At 46.3% G+C, this 14,447-nt stretch overlaps 1 protein-coding gene across 1 annotated transcript in view; it reads left to right on the top strand.

The window, feature by feature from the left end:
• Positions 1 to 14,447, top strand: part of ttc28 (tetratricopeptide repeat domain 28) — an 842,907-nt gene that overhangs the window by 808,164 nt on the left and 20,296 nt on the right. The window contains exon 19 of the mRNA XM_070886369.1: positions 2,606 to 2,682. Within this exon, the coding sequence (XP_070742470.1) occupies positions 2,606 to 2,682 (77 nt within the window). The remainder of the gene's footprint in view (positions 1 to 2,605; positions 2,683 to 14,447) is intronic.

The following is a 14,447-nucleotide window of genomic DNA, read 5'->3' as shown; positions in this document are numbered from 1 at the left end:
TGTTTATGTATGTTACATGTGTCACTGTGCTGGACTTGTCACATGCTGCCATGTTTATATATTGCTGCACATTTTTCTCTGTTTCTACTGTTACTGTTTATCCCATCACGTTTATATAGATCATTGTTTGTGTGGTTACTTTGGCCATGTTTCTATGAATTGCTGTTTTAAGTATTGTTTTGCCGTATCGCTGTGCTAATGTATGTGTGCCATGTTTCCATATGCTGCTATTTGTTACTGTTTCTGAATTCTGTTGTGTTTCTGTATGTTGCCACATGTTTGTTTGTGTTTCTACATCTCTCATACATATTTTGCTCTGTTTCAAAAAGCTGCTGTATTGTAATAAGTCTCATGTGTAGTACATATTTCCCGAAGGAATAACACTTGCTTCCTGTAAATCTTTCTTGTCACTCTTTTCTGTCAACATTGTTCTGCCACATTTCTCCGTCGTGCTTAAAGTTACTAATTTTAAGTCCAATTTATTTTACTTAACTGTTATTGATTAATTATGGTCAATCAAACTCCCATCTCCTCGACGCACTGTTATCAACAATCCCAACTGCTGCTGCCTCCTTTCTCACCCGTCCATACCCGCTTGTCTCCCTTCTTGCTCGGTCTCTTGTCGGAACGGATCGCTGATCGCTCCTTCGAAGTATCCCAGCACCTTGTCATCACCTCCCGCCCCCCCCAGCCAAATCCCAGCACTCATCTGCAATAGTCTCGGACCCTGGCACTCCCAACCCCACAGATGCCCCTTTTCCAATGCCCTCAGACCCTGGCACCTCCAAACCATTCCATCCCTCTCCCAATTCTTTCAGATCCCACAACCACCCTCCCTCCACTTCCATACTTCTGAAATACCATTCGCAGTACTCTCAAACCTTCAAAGATGCCTCTTGTTACCCTCATACCCATGGATGCCCGAGACCCTCACAGACAAAATGCCATTATCCCTAATCCTCCTTGGACCCGCCACAAGTATTCCAATATCACAGAACTGCGCTTCAACCCCATCTTGGAAACCGGCTCCCAGACCCCACCACCTCTCTCACAGAACTCTCCTTGCACTACTCCCAGATGATCCGCTCCCAAACCTACCGGAGCCTGGTGTCCTTTTAATGCTCCCACATTCAATTATGTATATGCACAATTCCAGTGTTTGCCACTTCCAATCCCACCAATCAATAATACTGCTGCTTTTCAGGTCACGGGTTGATGGGCCAAGGGTCATGGGCCAGGAATAGCTGATCACTGTCGGATTACATCCTGCATCAATGACCTTAGCAGAATATTAATACATTGTGCATTACATGGTATAATATTCCTGTCCTTTTCAAACAGAACATCAAACTTTGAGCATATATTACCATTTGTTTATCAAGTTCTTTTTATATAGGTGACCCTGCTTTTGTTATGTGTCTATATTTTTATCTCTAAATAATGCCATGTTTATATATCTAATGCATGACATCATATATTCTCATTATTGAAAGAAAGACTTGCATTTATATAGTGCATTTCACGACCACCGGACGTCCAAAGAGCTTTATAGCCAATGAAGTTATATTTTTTTTAAGCGTAGTCACCGCTGTAATGCAGGAAACGCGGTAGCTAATTTGCACACAGCAAGCTCCCACAAACAGTAATGTGATAATGACCAGATAATCTGTTTTAGTGATGTTGAATGAGGGATAAATATTGGCCAGGACACCAGGGATAACTCCCCTGCTCTTCTTCGAAATAGTGTCATAAGGATCTTTTATTCCCATGTATGTGGGCAGATGGGGCTTCGGTTTAACGTCTCATCCGAAAGACTGCACTGGAGTGTCAGCTGAGATTTTTATGCTCACGTCTCTGGAGTGGGACATGAACCCACAACCTTCTGACTCAGAGGCGAGGGTGCGACTAACTGAGCCACAGCTTATTTATGTATATAGCTTTATTCTATATAGGTTGCTGTGCTTATAGATTGTATTTATATATGTCCGCTTTCAAAAAACACAGTGACAGCCTCCTATTATCAAACCTCCTGTGGTGATGCTCGTGGTAAGTCAGCGACTGTGGTGTTTCTAAGGCCAGGAACATTATACCATATGTATTATTCTGCTGCTAGAGTGTAGGCATGTGTCTCTTTAAGGCTATAACGTCTAATTAATATTAATTCAACACAGAATGAGTTCATTTGAAGGTTAATTGCTACTCAGACTGGAGATCAGAACCCTGGTTTTGTTTGAGGGAAAGTCAATTAAGAACCTGAAGACCTTGTGGCTCTGGTATTTTTGTTCCTGGAGAGGTTTTGTTTCTGTGCACTGCCATAATGTGACATAAAATGTTGTGACATATGAAGCATGAGGTGCATGAAGTACTTGCATACATAAGGTTTGAATATTATCATAAAGTTACATAATCTTGTGTGTTTGTATGTGTACCTGTGTCTGCATGACCATTTGGTGTTTATATATGTCGATGTTTACATATGTTCTTGTGTTTGCATAAACCATTGTCTTTATACAATGTATGTCACTGTATTTATAGAGAATGGTATTTATAGGCTGTATTTTTCTGTACTGTATCTACATGTAACACTGTTTTCCTTGTGTTGAAGGGTTGCCCCATGCTGCACTACAGGCTCTCTGCAAACTTATCACAGCTTCAGAGACAGGAGAACAGCTTATAAATCGGGTGAGTACAAACTTTAACCTCTAGATCGTTCTCTCAAGCGCGCAGAAAGTAGGTTGTGATGCTGCACTCCTTGTCATGTTGTTTCAGCTCTCCAGGACACAGTGATGTACTTTGAATTCGGACTTGTGTTGTAGATTCTAATTATTTCCTCCTAATTAAATGCACAACTTAATTAATTTATGTAAGCTTTTTAGGAAGGGGCTGAAATGGCAGGGATTAAATGGCTGTTAATTTGATTAATTTTCATTTTCAGAACTAATGCAGTTTTGCCAGAGACTGACCTTTGATAAAATGTGTAATATATTTGTTGTGAAATGGTAAAAATGAGGGTGTGGTGGTCATGGTGGAAAGGTTCAAAGGCAGATAAGCAGCCTGGCGGCTGTGGAATGAGAATGCTGAATTCCACCTGGGAAACCCGAGTGAAGCGCGATAGCTGTTGACAAAGAAAGTGGTGGGTTGGTGTCACCCAGCTCAGCTTGATGCATTACTGCCGTTTAGGGGAGGGGAGTGGAGATTTTGCTTGAAATAGTGATGGGACAACTAGGAAACAACATTGATTCCAACTGCGAGCAGTCAAAAACTATTACACTCTCTTGACTGAGAAGTATATAGTGCACTGGAGAAGGAAAACTAAGGAAAGATTTTTTTTGAAGTAAGGAGAGGGCAAAATAGAAGAGTTTGCTTGAAGTCTAGCTCCTGATCGCTGAACAATGCAGCATTATAAAATGAGCAGATAGTCTGTTACAACAGAATCACAACGCGGGTAAACTGTTGAATCCATTGTGTAATGAGCAGATCCTGTTTAATGGTGCACGGCCCATGATCTGCAGATACTTGTGGTTTAAATAAATTATAACCACATTTAAAAATCACAGGGACTGAGGCAACATTTTTCCTTCCCCTTCAAAAAGCTATTATTGTTCGACAAAGTCAATTGCAAGACACTTGGTAAAGATGGAACTCGCTACCGCAGGAGTGGTTGAAGCGAATGATACAGGTGCATTTAAGTGGAGGCTAGACAAGCATATGAGGGAGAAGGGAATAGAGGGTTATGCTGATAGAGTTAGATGAGGAAAGATGGGAGGAGGCTCGAGTGGAGCATAAACGCTGGCAAGGACTGGTTGGGCCAAATTGCCTGTTTCTGTGCCATATATCCTATGTAATGGATAACAGCCACGTGCATATAATCCATTTACTGCAGTGGCAATGCACTACAGCGGCCAATATGATCTGTGCTTTAGGAGTGGGGTTTTCCTGATGTTTTCAGAAAGCGTCTGCTTGAAAAGGCACAAAAGCAGCAACACTAAACTTTTAAAGAGCTGGATTAGTGAGTTGGATGCATAAAACTGCCCCTGCGTCTAATGAAAGGGTTCTCAGGGCGAGAGGCATTCTGGAACACTTGCACTCTGAATTCATCAAGTTCTCTGATCTTGTTGAAGCAGAGAGCCTTGTAAACACCTTGTCTGCAGCAGAGTCCCAAGGGATGAATGGTGACGTCCGTACCGAGTTTTTCTGCAACCCACTGTCAACAGCCGATATTTCTCAAATTCTGATTTTAATCTCTTAAGCACCTGCACTGGTTAAGTCCATATTCAATAATGTGTCCAATGAATGAAATTGAAGCTCAAAAAAAAATCCAGTATATTTTGTAATGTGGTACGTGAGCAAAAATATTCCATTTGTAGAACTCAATCTCTGGTCTGTGACAAGCTAGCCGATCTCAGCCAGGCAGCAGCAGGGCACTAGGGAGATGAGAAATGAGATGAGGATACTCCCCCTGATCACGATCCACTGAAGGAAAGTGTGCATCTAGGAACTTCAGGTGAGGACAGTGTCAAGCTCAGTCTCTCTAACTCCCACCAATGACTAGCCTGTCAGCACTCTCTGTCCAGACACACTTTTCGGGAAGGGTATCGAAGAATGAGGAGAAAAAAATTGCAGATAGACCCAAAAGTTGCGCATATCCACAGGCCACCCCTTCAAAGAGCACCAATGAAGTGGGACTTCCCTTTTAAAGAGCCATCTGTAGCATACAGCTCCTTAAAAGAGCAATGGGGTAGAAATTGCGGTCGGAGGCTTCGCGTGGACGGATGCCTCCGCCCTGCAAAAAATCGGCCGACTTACCTGGTGGTCCGGGAGGCTGGTAGATTCGTGCTCCTAGGCCTCCCAGCGTAGGCCTGCGTCGAGGCCCACGTATCCCAGGAGCACACAGTTCGCAAGCGTCCCTGGGATCGCGTGGGCTTGCCCAACCAATAAAATAAGGGAATCCCCATTCATACTTTTGGGGACTCCGTTTGTACGGAATCCTCATAAGTACGAATGGGAATCACTTTTTCAAAAAAAAAATAAACAAAAACATGAAATATATATTTTTTTATTTCATATTTAAAATTAATTAAAAAGTCATTTAATCAAATAATTTAAACAAAATTTAAACTTTTTGAAAAAAACATTCATTATGATTTAACAGGGCTAAAAATAAACTTGCCTTATTGGTCAGGGTTTTTAATGTATAAATGAGTGATAAAATGTAATTTTTCTATTTTTAAAAAATTCTTATGTTGGTAAAAGCAGGCCTAACGCCTGTTTTTACTAGACGCAAGAATTTCAAGGGCATTCGCAGGGCGGAAGTTTTCCACCCATGAATGCCCTTTTCTTTCGGACTCGTATGATCTGTCTAGAGGATTCTTGACAGATCGCACGTTCCGGGTTTCAGCGCATGCGCAGTGCATGCCTAAACCCGGAACTTGCGGGGCCCTACAGGCGGGTGTGCCCCTCGTAACTCACCCCTAGGGGCTGCAAATTCAGCCCCATTGTCTTATGAAAGAGTTCTAAAAGTGAGAGGAGTTCCTGAACACATTAAATTGGCCAAATTCCCTGATCTCGCAGAAGCCGAAAACCTTATAAATGCCATCTGCTGCAGAATGCTGAAGGATTGGCCATCATCAAAGCAGCAGCACTGTTGAAACTTTTTCACCAAAAAATGTTGCGCAATGAATTATCTCATTTTAAAAACTTGAAAAAATCTTTTCCAACGTCGAAACAAATGTGCAACATTAGTTTATTGGGCTGTTAGTGGTGTGTGCTGCTTTCAAGTCACCCATACCGAGGGTTGCATAATCAACTCATCTGGGATGTTAGTAAATTGTGTATATCTCACACAAAGTAGACTTGACAATGTCTAACCCCTGGTACTATGCCCTCTATTTCTCCACTCAAAACTGCAAGAATTGGTTGCTATATTTTCAGCTATTTTTCTGGAATATCTTCCTTCTTGGTACTTTGTCCTTGCGGCTATGCTTTAAGCATGAACCTAGATGGTGAAAACTGGCAGGCGATTTTAACCAGCCCTTTCCTGTCCTCAACATCCACACACACACATTTCCAACGTTATCAGATAGCGATTTAGCAACAGAATAGTTTTTGTCAATTCTGAATTGCTTCAGTGAGCTGTGAACTCTTTACAGATTATTGTCAGGAGTGGACAGACTGTAATGCTCCTGGAAATATGGGGTTTGCAGGGGCACTGGAACCTTGCTGCTGGATGGAATGCTAAGCTGTATTCCCTGGAGTCCCGGTGAAATTCAAGAGTGCACGTCGGCAACCAAATTCTGCCGCACAACACTAGTTCCTGATTTCAGTGAGCTGCAGGGGATTGCCTTTGAACACCGGTGATGAGGAATTGGGGACTAACCACATCTCTGTCACTTATCTCCAAATGGCCAACCATGCAGGGGAATAGCGCAAGCTGTGAGAAAGGATCCCGAGGAGAAACAAGAGTTGGTGATTACGCACTATAGCAATGGGGAGACTCCATGCAAGATTCAAAAGATGAATTAAATACTAGCAAATGTATCGTTGTGAGAATTAACCTGGAAATTATACTGTGTAAAGTATTGCTTGAACACGTAATATAGTTAGTTACATCTAATTGCTTTATGATAGCTTAACAGGTGCATTAAAATACTTCATTAAAATAGTGGACAAAAGAACTTTATACACATGTGAAAAGCTAATATCCCACAGCGTAATTTCCAGACTTTGTTCCAATGGGCTGCAACAGTTTTGACAGCGGTGAAGTGCTGCTATTAGATGTACTTGGTGCAATAAATTAATGGCGACACCTAGTGTTCGTTTAAAAACTCCTGCCTCCCTTCAACAATGCAGATTTCGATGATTTTTGTTGTTGCAGCTTTCTGCCCTCTTCCCTCGTCCTTACCTTTTTGCTAAGCGCACATGGTGAGATGTTCCAACATGCTGCATCAGGGGCTGGTCAAACACAGGCTTTCTCCGTGAATCCCCGAAGGGCGGCGGGGGTGGGGAGGGGACCGGGACCAAGAGCACTCCCACAGGGAGCGAGGGGAGATGGGATACCATGTCGCCTCGTGTCACATTCACACATCCAGCAGCTGGTGATAGTGCAGCATATGGTGGTGCTGGAGCAGGTCTGCAAGCTGGCTTCATGGCCGGGGATAAAATCAAGAACATTGCTTACCCCAAAAAAAAATCACAGAAAACACCCCTGCTAAAAATCTGAACCGTCTGCTTGCCTTTAATATCTCTTTTATGCAGCTGGCTTCACTACTCTCAATCAACCTAATGAAACAAATGTGCTTTTGAGGCAAGTTAACAGTGTTGTGCCGGACTCCTCCTCCTTGGTGTCGCTCTGTGTGTGTATATTTATTTAAGCTTTACTGTTTGGTGACTGCTGTTTCAATTTACTGCACTTGTATATCGCCTATGCATGAATCTAAAGCTTGTTGTTTTTCTTTCTCCTAATCCCCTCTTTGAAGGCTGTAAAAAATATGGTTGGAATGGTAAGTGCATCAAACTGGATTGATCTAGTTAAAACATTGGATGTTGCAGTGAACTGTTTTAGCCCTTTGATCCACAGAGATTGCTTCCTGATGCTCTTGTTTTTGCATTGTTCGCGTTCTTTGTGCTGCTCAAATGTATCGCAGAGATCGCCGCTCAGTAATTGATCTTTGTTTTCCATGTCATCCCCTCTCCTCCCTCCTGCCACAGTTTTCAGTTATTTCACTCTCTCATTTTAAGTATTGTCATCCCAGGCTCTGTTCCCTGTCAGTGAGATGGCAAACAGCGGCTCCTTGGTCCTTCACAGTGACTCTGTAACTGGTTACTAGGTGCTATATGAGAGCACATGCCACCCCTCCAGTTTACTCCTCCAAGGGATCAAGGGATATGGGGATAATGCAATAAAGTGGAGTTGAGGTAGAAGATCAGCCATGATCTCATTGGGCTCAAGGGGCCAAATGGCCTACTCCTGCTCTTACTACTTATGTTCTTATGCCTTTGGAGAAACATCGGTCTACTTCCAGTTACTACCTTCCCCCCCTCCCCCCCCCCCCCCCCCACCGTATTCCCCAGCAGCCCAGCTTTGTAGCACATATCAGGCACAAGCCGGCACTCTACAATTCCATGGTCCACAGCATTGGTATCCTAATGACCCAGTCCTTAAGCCCCACTTGGTGCACCAACATCTCTAGCTCCTCCTTCAGTGAAACACATTTCTCTGTTGGGGAAAAATAAAATGCTGGAAATACACAGGACGTTCATCAGCAGAGGAGAAGGTTAATGTTTTGGGTGTAAACTCTTTGCCAGTTCTGAAGAAGGGTCTGAAATGTAAACCCTCTTTTCTTTTTACAGGTACTGCTGGACCAGTTCTGTATTTCCAACATTTTCTTTTTTTTGTTCGCATTAGCTCAATCTTTTCTGTAGTTATATGTCCCTGATGCAATTCTCCGAGTGAAATCAATCTAAATGGGTTTTAAATCTTATATTAACAGGCACTGCTCTGGTACTAGCTCTACCCATCTAGTTTATTCAACAAAGTAAGGATTAATGAACTTAGGGTTCCAGTTTCCCAGTTTGTTTCTAAAATCAAATTCTGGAATATCTTTTAAATGCTGTATATCTGAAAAGAAGACATGGGAGTAATTAGCAGTATATCTTGCATTAAAGACATACATTTATATAGCGCCTTTCACGACCAAAGCGCTTTACAGCCAATGAAGTACTTTTGGAGTGAAGTCACTATTGTAATGTAGGGAACAGCAGCCCATTTGCTTACAGCAACTCCCACAGACAGCAACCTGATAATGACCAGATAAACTGTTTTTGTGATGTTGATTGAGAGGTAAATATTGGCCAGGGCACTGGGGATAACTCCCGTGCTCTTCTTCGAAAATAGTGCCGCGGGATCTTTTACATCCACCTGAGAGAGCAGACGGGGCCTCGTTTTAACTTCTCATCCGACAGTGCAGCACTCCCTCAGCTCTGCACTGGAGTGTCAGCCTAGATTTATGTGCTCAAGTTCCTGGAGTGGGACTTGAACCCACAACCTTCTGACTCAGAGGCGAGTGTGCTACCCACTGAGTGTTTTAATCAGAGCTTGATGGGTTGTGCATCCATAATTGCACGCAACAACAGGGTGCATGAATAAACTAGTTTATGGAGGAGAGGAAGTGCTTTCTGTGTGCACATTTCATATGTTGGCTAACGGACCAGCAATTATCTGCTCCCTGACTCGTCCCAGCATCACTCTTGAGGTGGTTGCTGAGATATGCACGAGATCCTGCCTCTACCTCTCTCTGGCTGTGTGGGGGCAACTGATTATCACCGTGAAGAGATTTCTGGGCAATAAACTAGTATCATGGCACTGTAAAGTGTGTGTGTGCTCTTATATATATACATATATACGCTCAACCTCGGAACTAAAACTCATTTAGTAATGAAATCATTTAAATAAGTACGTCTGAAATAGGAAATAAAATAGCAGTGATTTTAAGGAAACTATGCACTCCTGTTGTGAGGATTTATTGAGGTTTGGAGTACTGGGCTATACTTTAATAGCCCCAGGACCAAAATTGCCCCCCCCCCCGCCCCCGCCAACTGAAAGTAAGCGCACTTCCCAATCTTGGTCCATCAATCCATGGGACGGATCTTGCACCGATATTGAGGTCTTTGTCCTGTATTTCCGGTAAGGGCGGAAGTGGGGTAGTGTTGTGGGGTAGTGTTGAGGGGCAGAAGTGGGGCAGTGTTGAGGGGGCGGTGTTGAGGGGCGGTGTTGAGGGGCGGTGTTGAGGGGCGGTGTTGAGGGGTGGAAGTGGGGTCGTGTTGAGGGGGCGGTGTTGAGGGGTGGAAGTGGGGTAGTGTTGAGGGGCGGAAGTGGGGTCGTGTTGAGGGGGCGGTGTTGAGGGGCGGTGTTGAGGGGCGGTGTTGAGGGGTGGAAGTGGGGTAGTGTTGAGGGGGCAGTGTGAGGGGCGGAAGTGGGGTAGTGTTGAGGGGCGGAAGTGGGGTCGTGTTGAGGGGGCGGTGTTGAGGGGCGGCGTTGAGGGGCGGTGTTGAGGGGTGGAAGTGGGGTAGTGTTGAGGGGCGGAAGTGTGGTAGTGTTGAGGGGCGGAAGTGAGGTAATGTTGAGGGGGCGGTGTTGAGGGATGGATGTGGCATAGTGTTGAGGGGGCGGTGTTAAGGGGCCGTGTTGAGGGGTGGAAGTGGGGTAGTGTTGAGGGGGCGGTGTTGAGGGGCGGTGTTGAGGGGTGGAAGTGGGGTAGTGTTGAGGGGCGGAAGTGAGGTAGTGTTGAGGGGCGGAAGTGGGGTAGTGTTGAGGGGCGGAAGTGGGGTAGTGTTGAGGGGCGGAAGTGAGGTAGTGTTGAGGGACGGAAGTGGGGTAGTGTTGAGGGGCGGAAGTGTGGTAGTGTTGAGGGGCGGAAGTGGGGTAGTGTTGAGGGGCGGAAGTGGGGTAGTGTTGAGGGGCGGAAGTGTGGTAGTGTTGAGGGGTAGTGTTGAGGGGCAGAAGTGGGGTAGTGTTGAGGGACGGAAGTGGGGTAGTGTTGAGGGGCGGAAGTGGGGTAGTGTTGAGGGGCAGAAGTGGGGTAGTGTTGAGGGACGGAAGTGGGGTAGTGTTGAGGGGCGGAAGTGGGGTAGTGTTGAGGGGGCGGTGTTAAGGGGCCGTGTTGAGGGGTGGAAGTGGGGTAGTGTTGAGGGGGCGGTGTTGAGGGGCGGTGTTGAGGGGTGGAAGTGGGGTAGTGTTGAGGGGCGGAAGTGTGGTAGTGTTGAGGGGCGGAAGTGAGGTAGTGTTGAGGGGTAGTGTTGAGGGGCAGAAGTGGGGTAGTGTTGAGGGGCGGAAGTGGGGTAGTGTTGAGGGGTAGTGTTGAGGGGCGGAAGTGGGGTAGTGTTGAGGGGCGGAAGTGGGGTAGTGTTGAGGGGCGGAAGTGGGGTAGTGTTGAGGGGCGGAAGTGGGGTAGTGTTGAGGGGCGGAAGTGGGGTAATGTTGAGGGGGCGGTGTTGAGGGACGGAAGTGGGGTAGTGTTGAGGGGCGGAAGTGGGGTAGTGTTGAGGGGCGGAAGTGGGGTAGTGTTGAGGGGCGATCGTGCTCTTGCAGTGGGGTGGCCGCCCCAACGAGTGGTCAGCGGTGCGCTGATGGTGTCACAATGTCCCTCCCCTTCAGTAAAGGGGAGGGCGGCTGCGAACTCTGCATGGTGTTTAATTAGGCCCAGTGGGTCACCAGGGAGGGATTTGGCCAGATCACCGGCCCGGCACCCAAGAGGGGACGCCGGGCTGCCTGTTGACGGTCCTGCTGAACCTGTGGCCACCATTGTCACGTTGACCTCCGAGTCGGCCGACAATTAAAACATAATGGAGGTGCTGGCAGCAGCCCCTCCCCTTTAAGGCCGGCCATGCTGCCCAGCCACATGCAGCTTCTCGCAGGGGAAAGCTGTCAGTGGCACCGACCAGCGGCAATTTCCCACGCGTGGGGCGGAAAGGGTGTCGGTGCCATCGGTGTGGGGTCGGCGCGTGCCCAACGGGTGTCCGCTTCTGGCCCGGGGGCAATTTAGGGCGGGTCAGCCCATCCGCCTGCCCCCCGGTCGGTAAGGCCTCTCCGCTTAGAGGCGGTAATGGAGCTAAGGAGGAGGGCAAGTTCGGCCCCCCTGCCTTTTAAAATGTGTTATTTTTATATTCCCTGTATTTTGCTCATGACTGAGATAGTGGTTCCCAACTGCTATATATTTTAATCTTAATCTTAATTCTGAATCAACTTGGCAGCCCTGAACAATAATTTTGAAATGTGATCTTACAAGGTAACTAACCCCTCTGCACAAGGCAAATTTGAATAATCTGTGTCTCAGGATATTGAGTTTTGATGTCACTTAGATCAACTGCGCTGCAGTCCGATTGTCATGCACGCATTCAGTCAGTACGGCTCTCATTCACTGACCCCTCTCTCTCTCTCTCTCTCAGGTACACAAAAGAAACACATTCTTTCTTGTCTCACTATCAATCTCTGTTATCTTTCACTCTCCAACTTCACTTATAATCTTGTTCCTTTCTCGTTCATATTTTCTCCTCCTTTCTCTCTGCCTCTTTTTTTCTTGTTGCTGTCTCCTTTTTCTATTTTTCACTGTCTCATTCAACAGCCTGCCACTCTCGCGTAGTATCATTCTCTGTCGTCCCTTTTGTTCTCACCTTCCACTCTGTTTCCTTACCCTTGTCCCCACCTCCCTGAAGTATTTTCAAAGTTCACTCCTGACAGCTTGTCGGTATTACCTGTACCACCAGTAGAGGGAGCCCACGTATAATAAAGCTGGCAATTGAGATATAATATTGATTTCTTTTTCCTCTTCCTGATGAGCAATCTGCCAATTTCAGGCAAGCCACAAATATAAATGAGCTAAACAATAACCAGTGGAGCCCTCGGGAACCAAGCCTCTATTTAATTTTTACGGGAGCTCAAATCCTATTGTCATCAAAACCTTTAAAAAGGATAATCTCATCCCATAAATTTGTGTTATTTAGCTAGAATGACGCCTTCCCTATCTTACAGATGAAGGTTTTATTTTTGTGATCCTTTCTGATCGAGACCAAGGAATTATTTGTTTCCCTTGCGTCACACCCTGCTTTATTTGTGCTTCATTTTGTAGTTCTGTTCATTAAACTCCATATATTTTCAAGCTGTGAGATCTGTCTTCTCTACAATTCTCTTCCACTGCAATGAATGTGACTGTGACTCTTCAACATTTACATTAATCCCACTGTATCCTCTGGAAAGGGGGAGGTCGTCGGGAAACGGCTGCCTCAACTTTCTGAGGCTTCCTGCAGCCTTCTCAGTGCTGATGTGCTGATGGCAATGTGCTTTTATTTAAAAATGTTCACAAATTAAACAGCTACAAAGAACTACAAAAATGGCCGAGTGCCAATGTTTCCTTCACACTGCTCGTGTGCGAACGCTCCAACGCGCACGCACAGCGTTGCCGGCAGGAAAAAAACTAATTTAAATAGTACCCGCCCCCTCCCACTTACAAAATCGGCACGAGTGTAGGCTCCGCCCCCCCTGGGCGCCGCGCCAAACAGACAAGGAGCTGCAGGGCTCTCCAGAATTGCGAGTTTTTTTTCCGGCGCCGTTTTAGGCGCGAAAAACGGGCGCCCAGCTCGGAGGGGCGCCCGTTTTTTATTGTGTGGAAACTTGGGCCCGTTGTCTGAGTCTAGACAGTGAGTGTGGGTGGGTTATTTAACGATTAGCGCTACAGGTGACCTCAGTCCTATCCTCATCCAATATCCATCTACATACACTTTCCAGCAAGAGTCCCTGGATAATGATTCGGAGCAGAAATCCTGATTGATTTTTCCCTCCCAGCCCATAGGCATAGCGGCTAATTAGAGAACTGCTTCCTGAATGAACCTTCAGGTCTATACGGATCAGTCATACTCCGTACTTTTGCCCCATCGGTGAAGCTGCTTTCAGTTTTTGAAATGAGGGAATTACTGTATGTTCCTTTCTCCGAAGGTCATCGAAGATAGTGGTGCTGATTGACAATGGCTCTGTCAGCTCCAAAAACCTAGGTGCTTAAGCCCGACATGCTCATAGTAACAGCCCTTTCCACAATAACAACATTAAAATGGCAGAGGCTTTGGGGCCGAAATTCAGTGGCGCAAGAAAGCTGGCGATCCGATGATTTTTTTTTTCTGTTTTTACCGCAGGGATCCTTGATGCAGCCGGATGATCGATTTTCAGGACTTTGAAATGTTTTCAAAGTCCCAACGGAAGTCGGTCATAGTGGGGGCGGGAGATCAACAGGAAGCAGTCGGGACCAGGACTCCGCCGCTGTCACTCAGTGGTGATGTCACAGCGCGTGTGTGTCACCACACTCTCTCCCCTCCGTTGAAGGGGAGAGAATCGGGCATTTAAAATCTTCGGCCACTGGGCCACCAGGGAGGGTTTCGGCCGGGCCAGCGGCCTGGCACCCACGAAGTGGTTCCAGGCTGCCCGTTGGTGGCCCGGACCAAACCCGTGGGCACGATCGGGGAAGTCGGCCGGCAAAAATAAATAGATGGCGGCTGCGGCAGTGGGCCCTCCCCTTGAAGGGCCGCTGTGCTGCCAGGCCGCGCACAGTCAGCAGAAGGTGCACCAACAGAGAAAGCTGTCGGGGGCACTGCGTGGCGGACAGGTCGATGGATTTAGGTGAATTTCAGTTGGATTTTGTTTCAGGTGAGGGAGAGCGGTGGTGCACGTTCTGATGACACGCTTGCGGCGGTCATCAGGATCGGGGTGGAATCGGGACCAGGTCGGAAAATCCCCGACCTGAATTTGGCTGCCGTAAACGGACAGTCACGGGTCTTTCCGAGACCCTGACTTTTGGTCCCTTTGACTTTTGGAGAGGACATCATCCAAGAATAAGGCCACTTATCCCAATGGTTAGAAAAGATCCCACAGAACTAATGGTAAAGAGCAAATACCAATCCAGCGT

Source organism: Pristiophorus japonicus, chromosome 8 (assembly GCF_044704955.1).
Source record: "Pristiophorus japonicus isolate sPriJap1 chromosome 8, sPriJap1.hap1, whole genome shotgun sequence".
Taxonomy (NCBI): domain Eukaryota; kingdom Metazoa; phylum Chordata; class Chondrichthyes; family Pristiophoridae; genus Pristiophorus; species Pristiophorus japonicus.
Note: the sequence above shows the minus strand (reverse complement) of the source record. Positions and strands in the feature narration are given on the sequence as shown.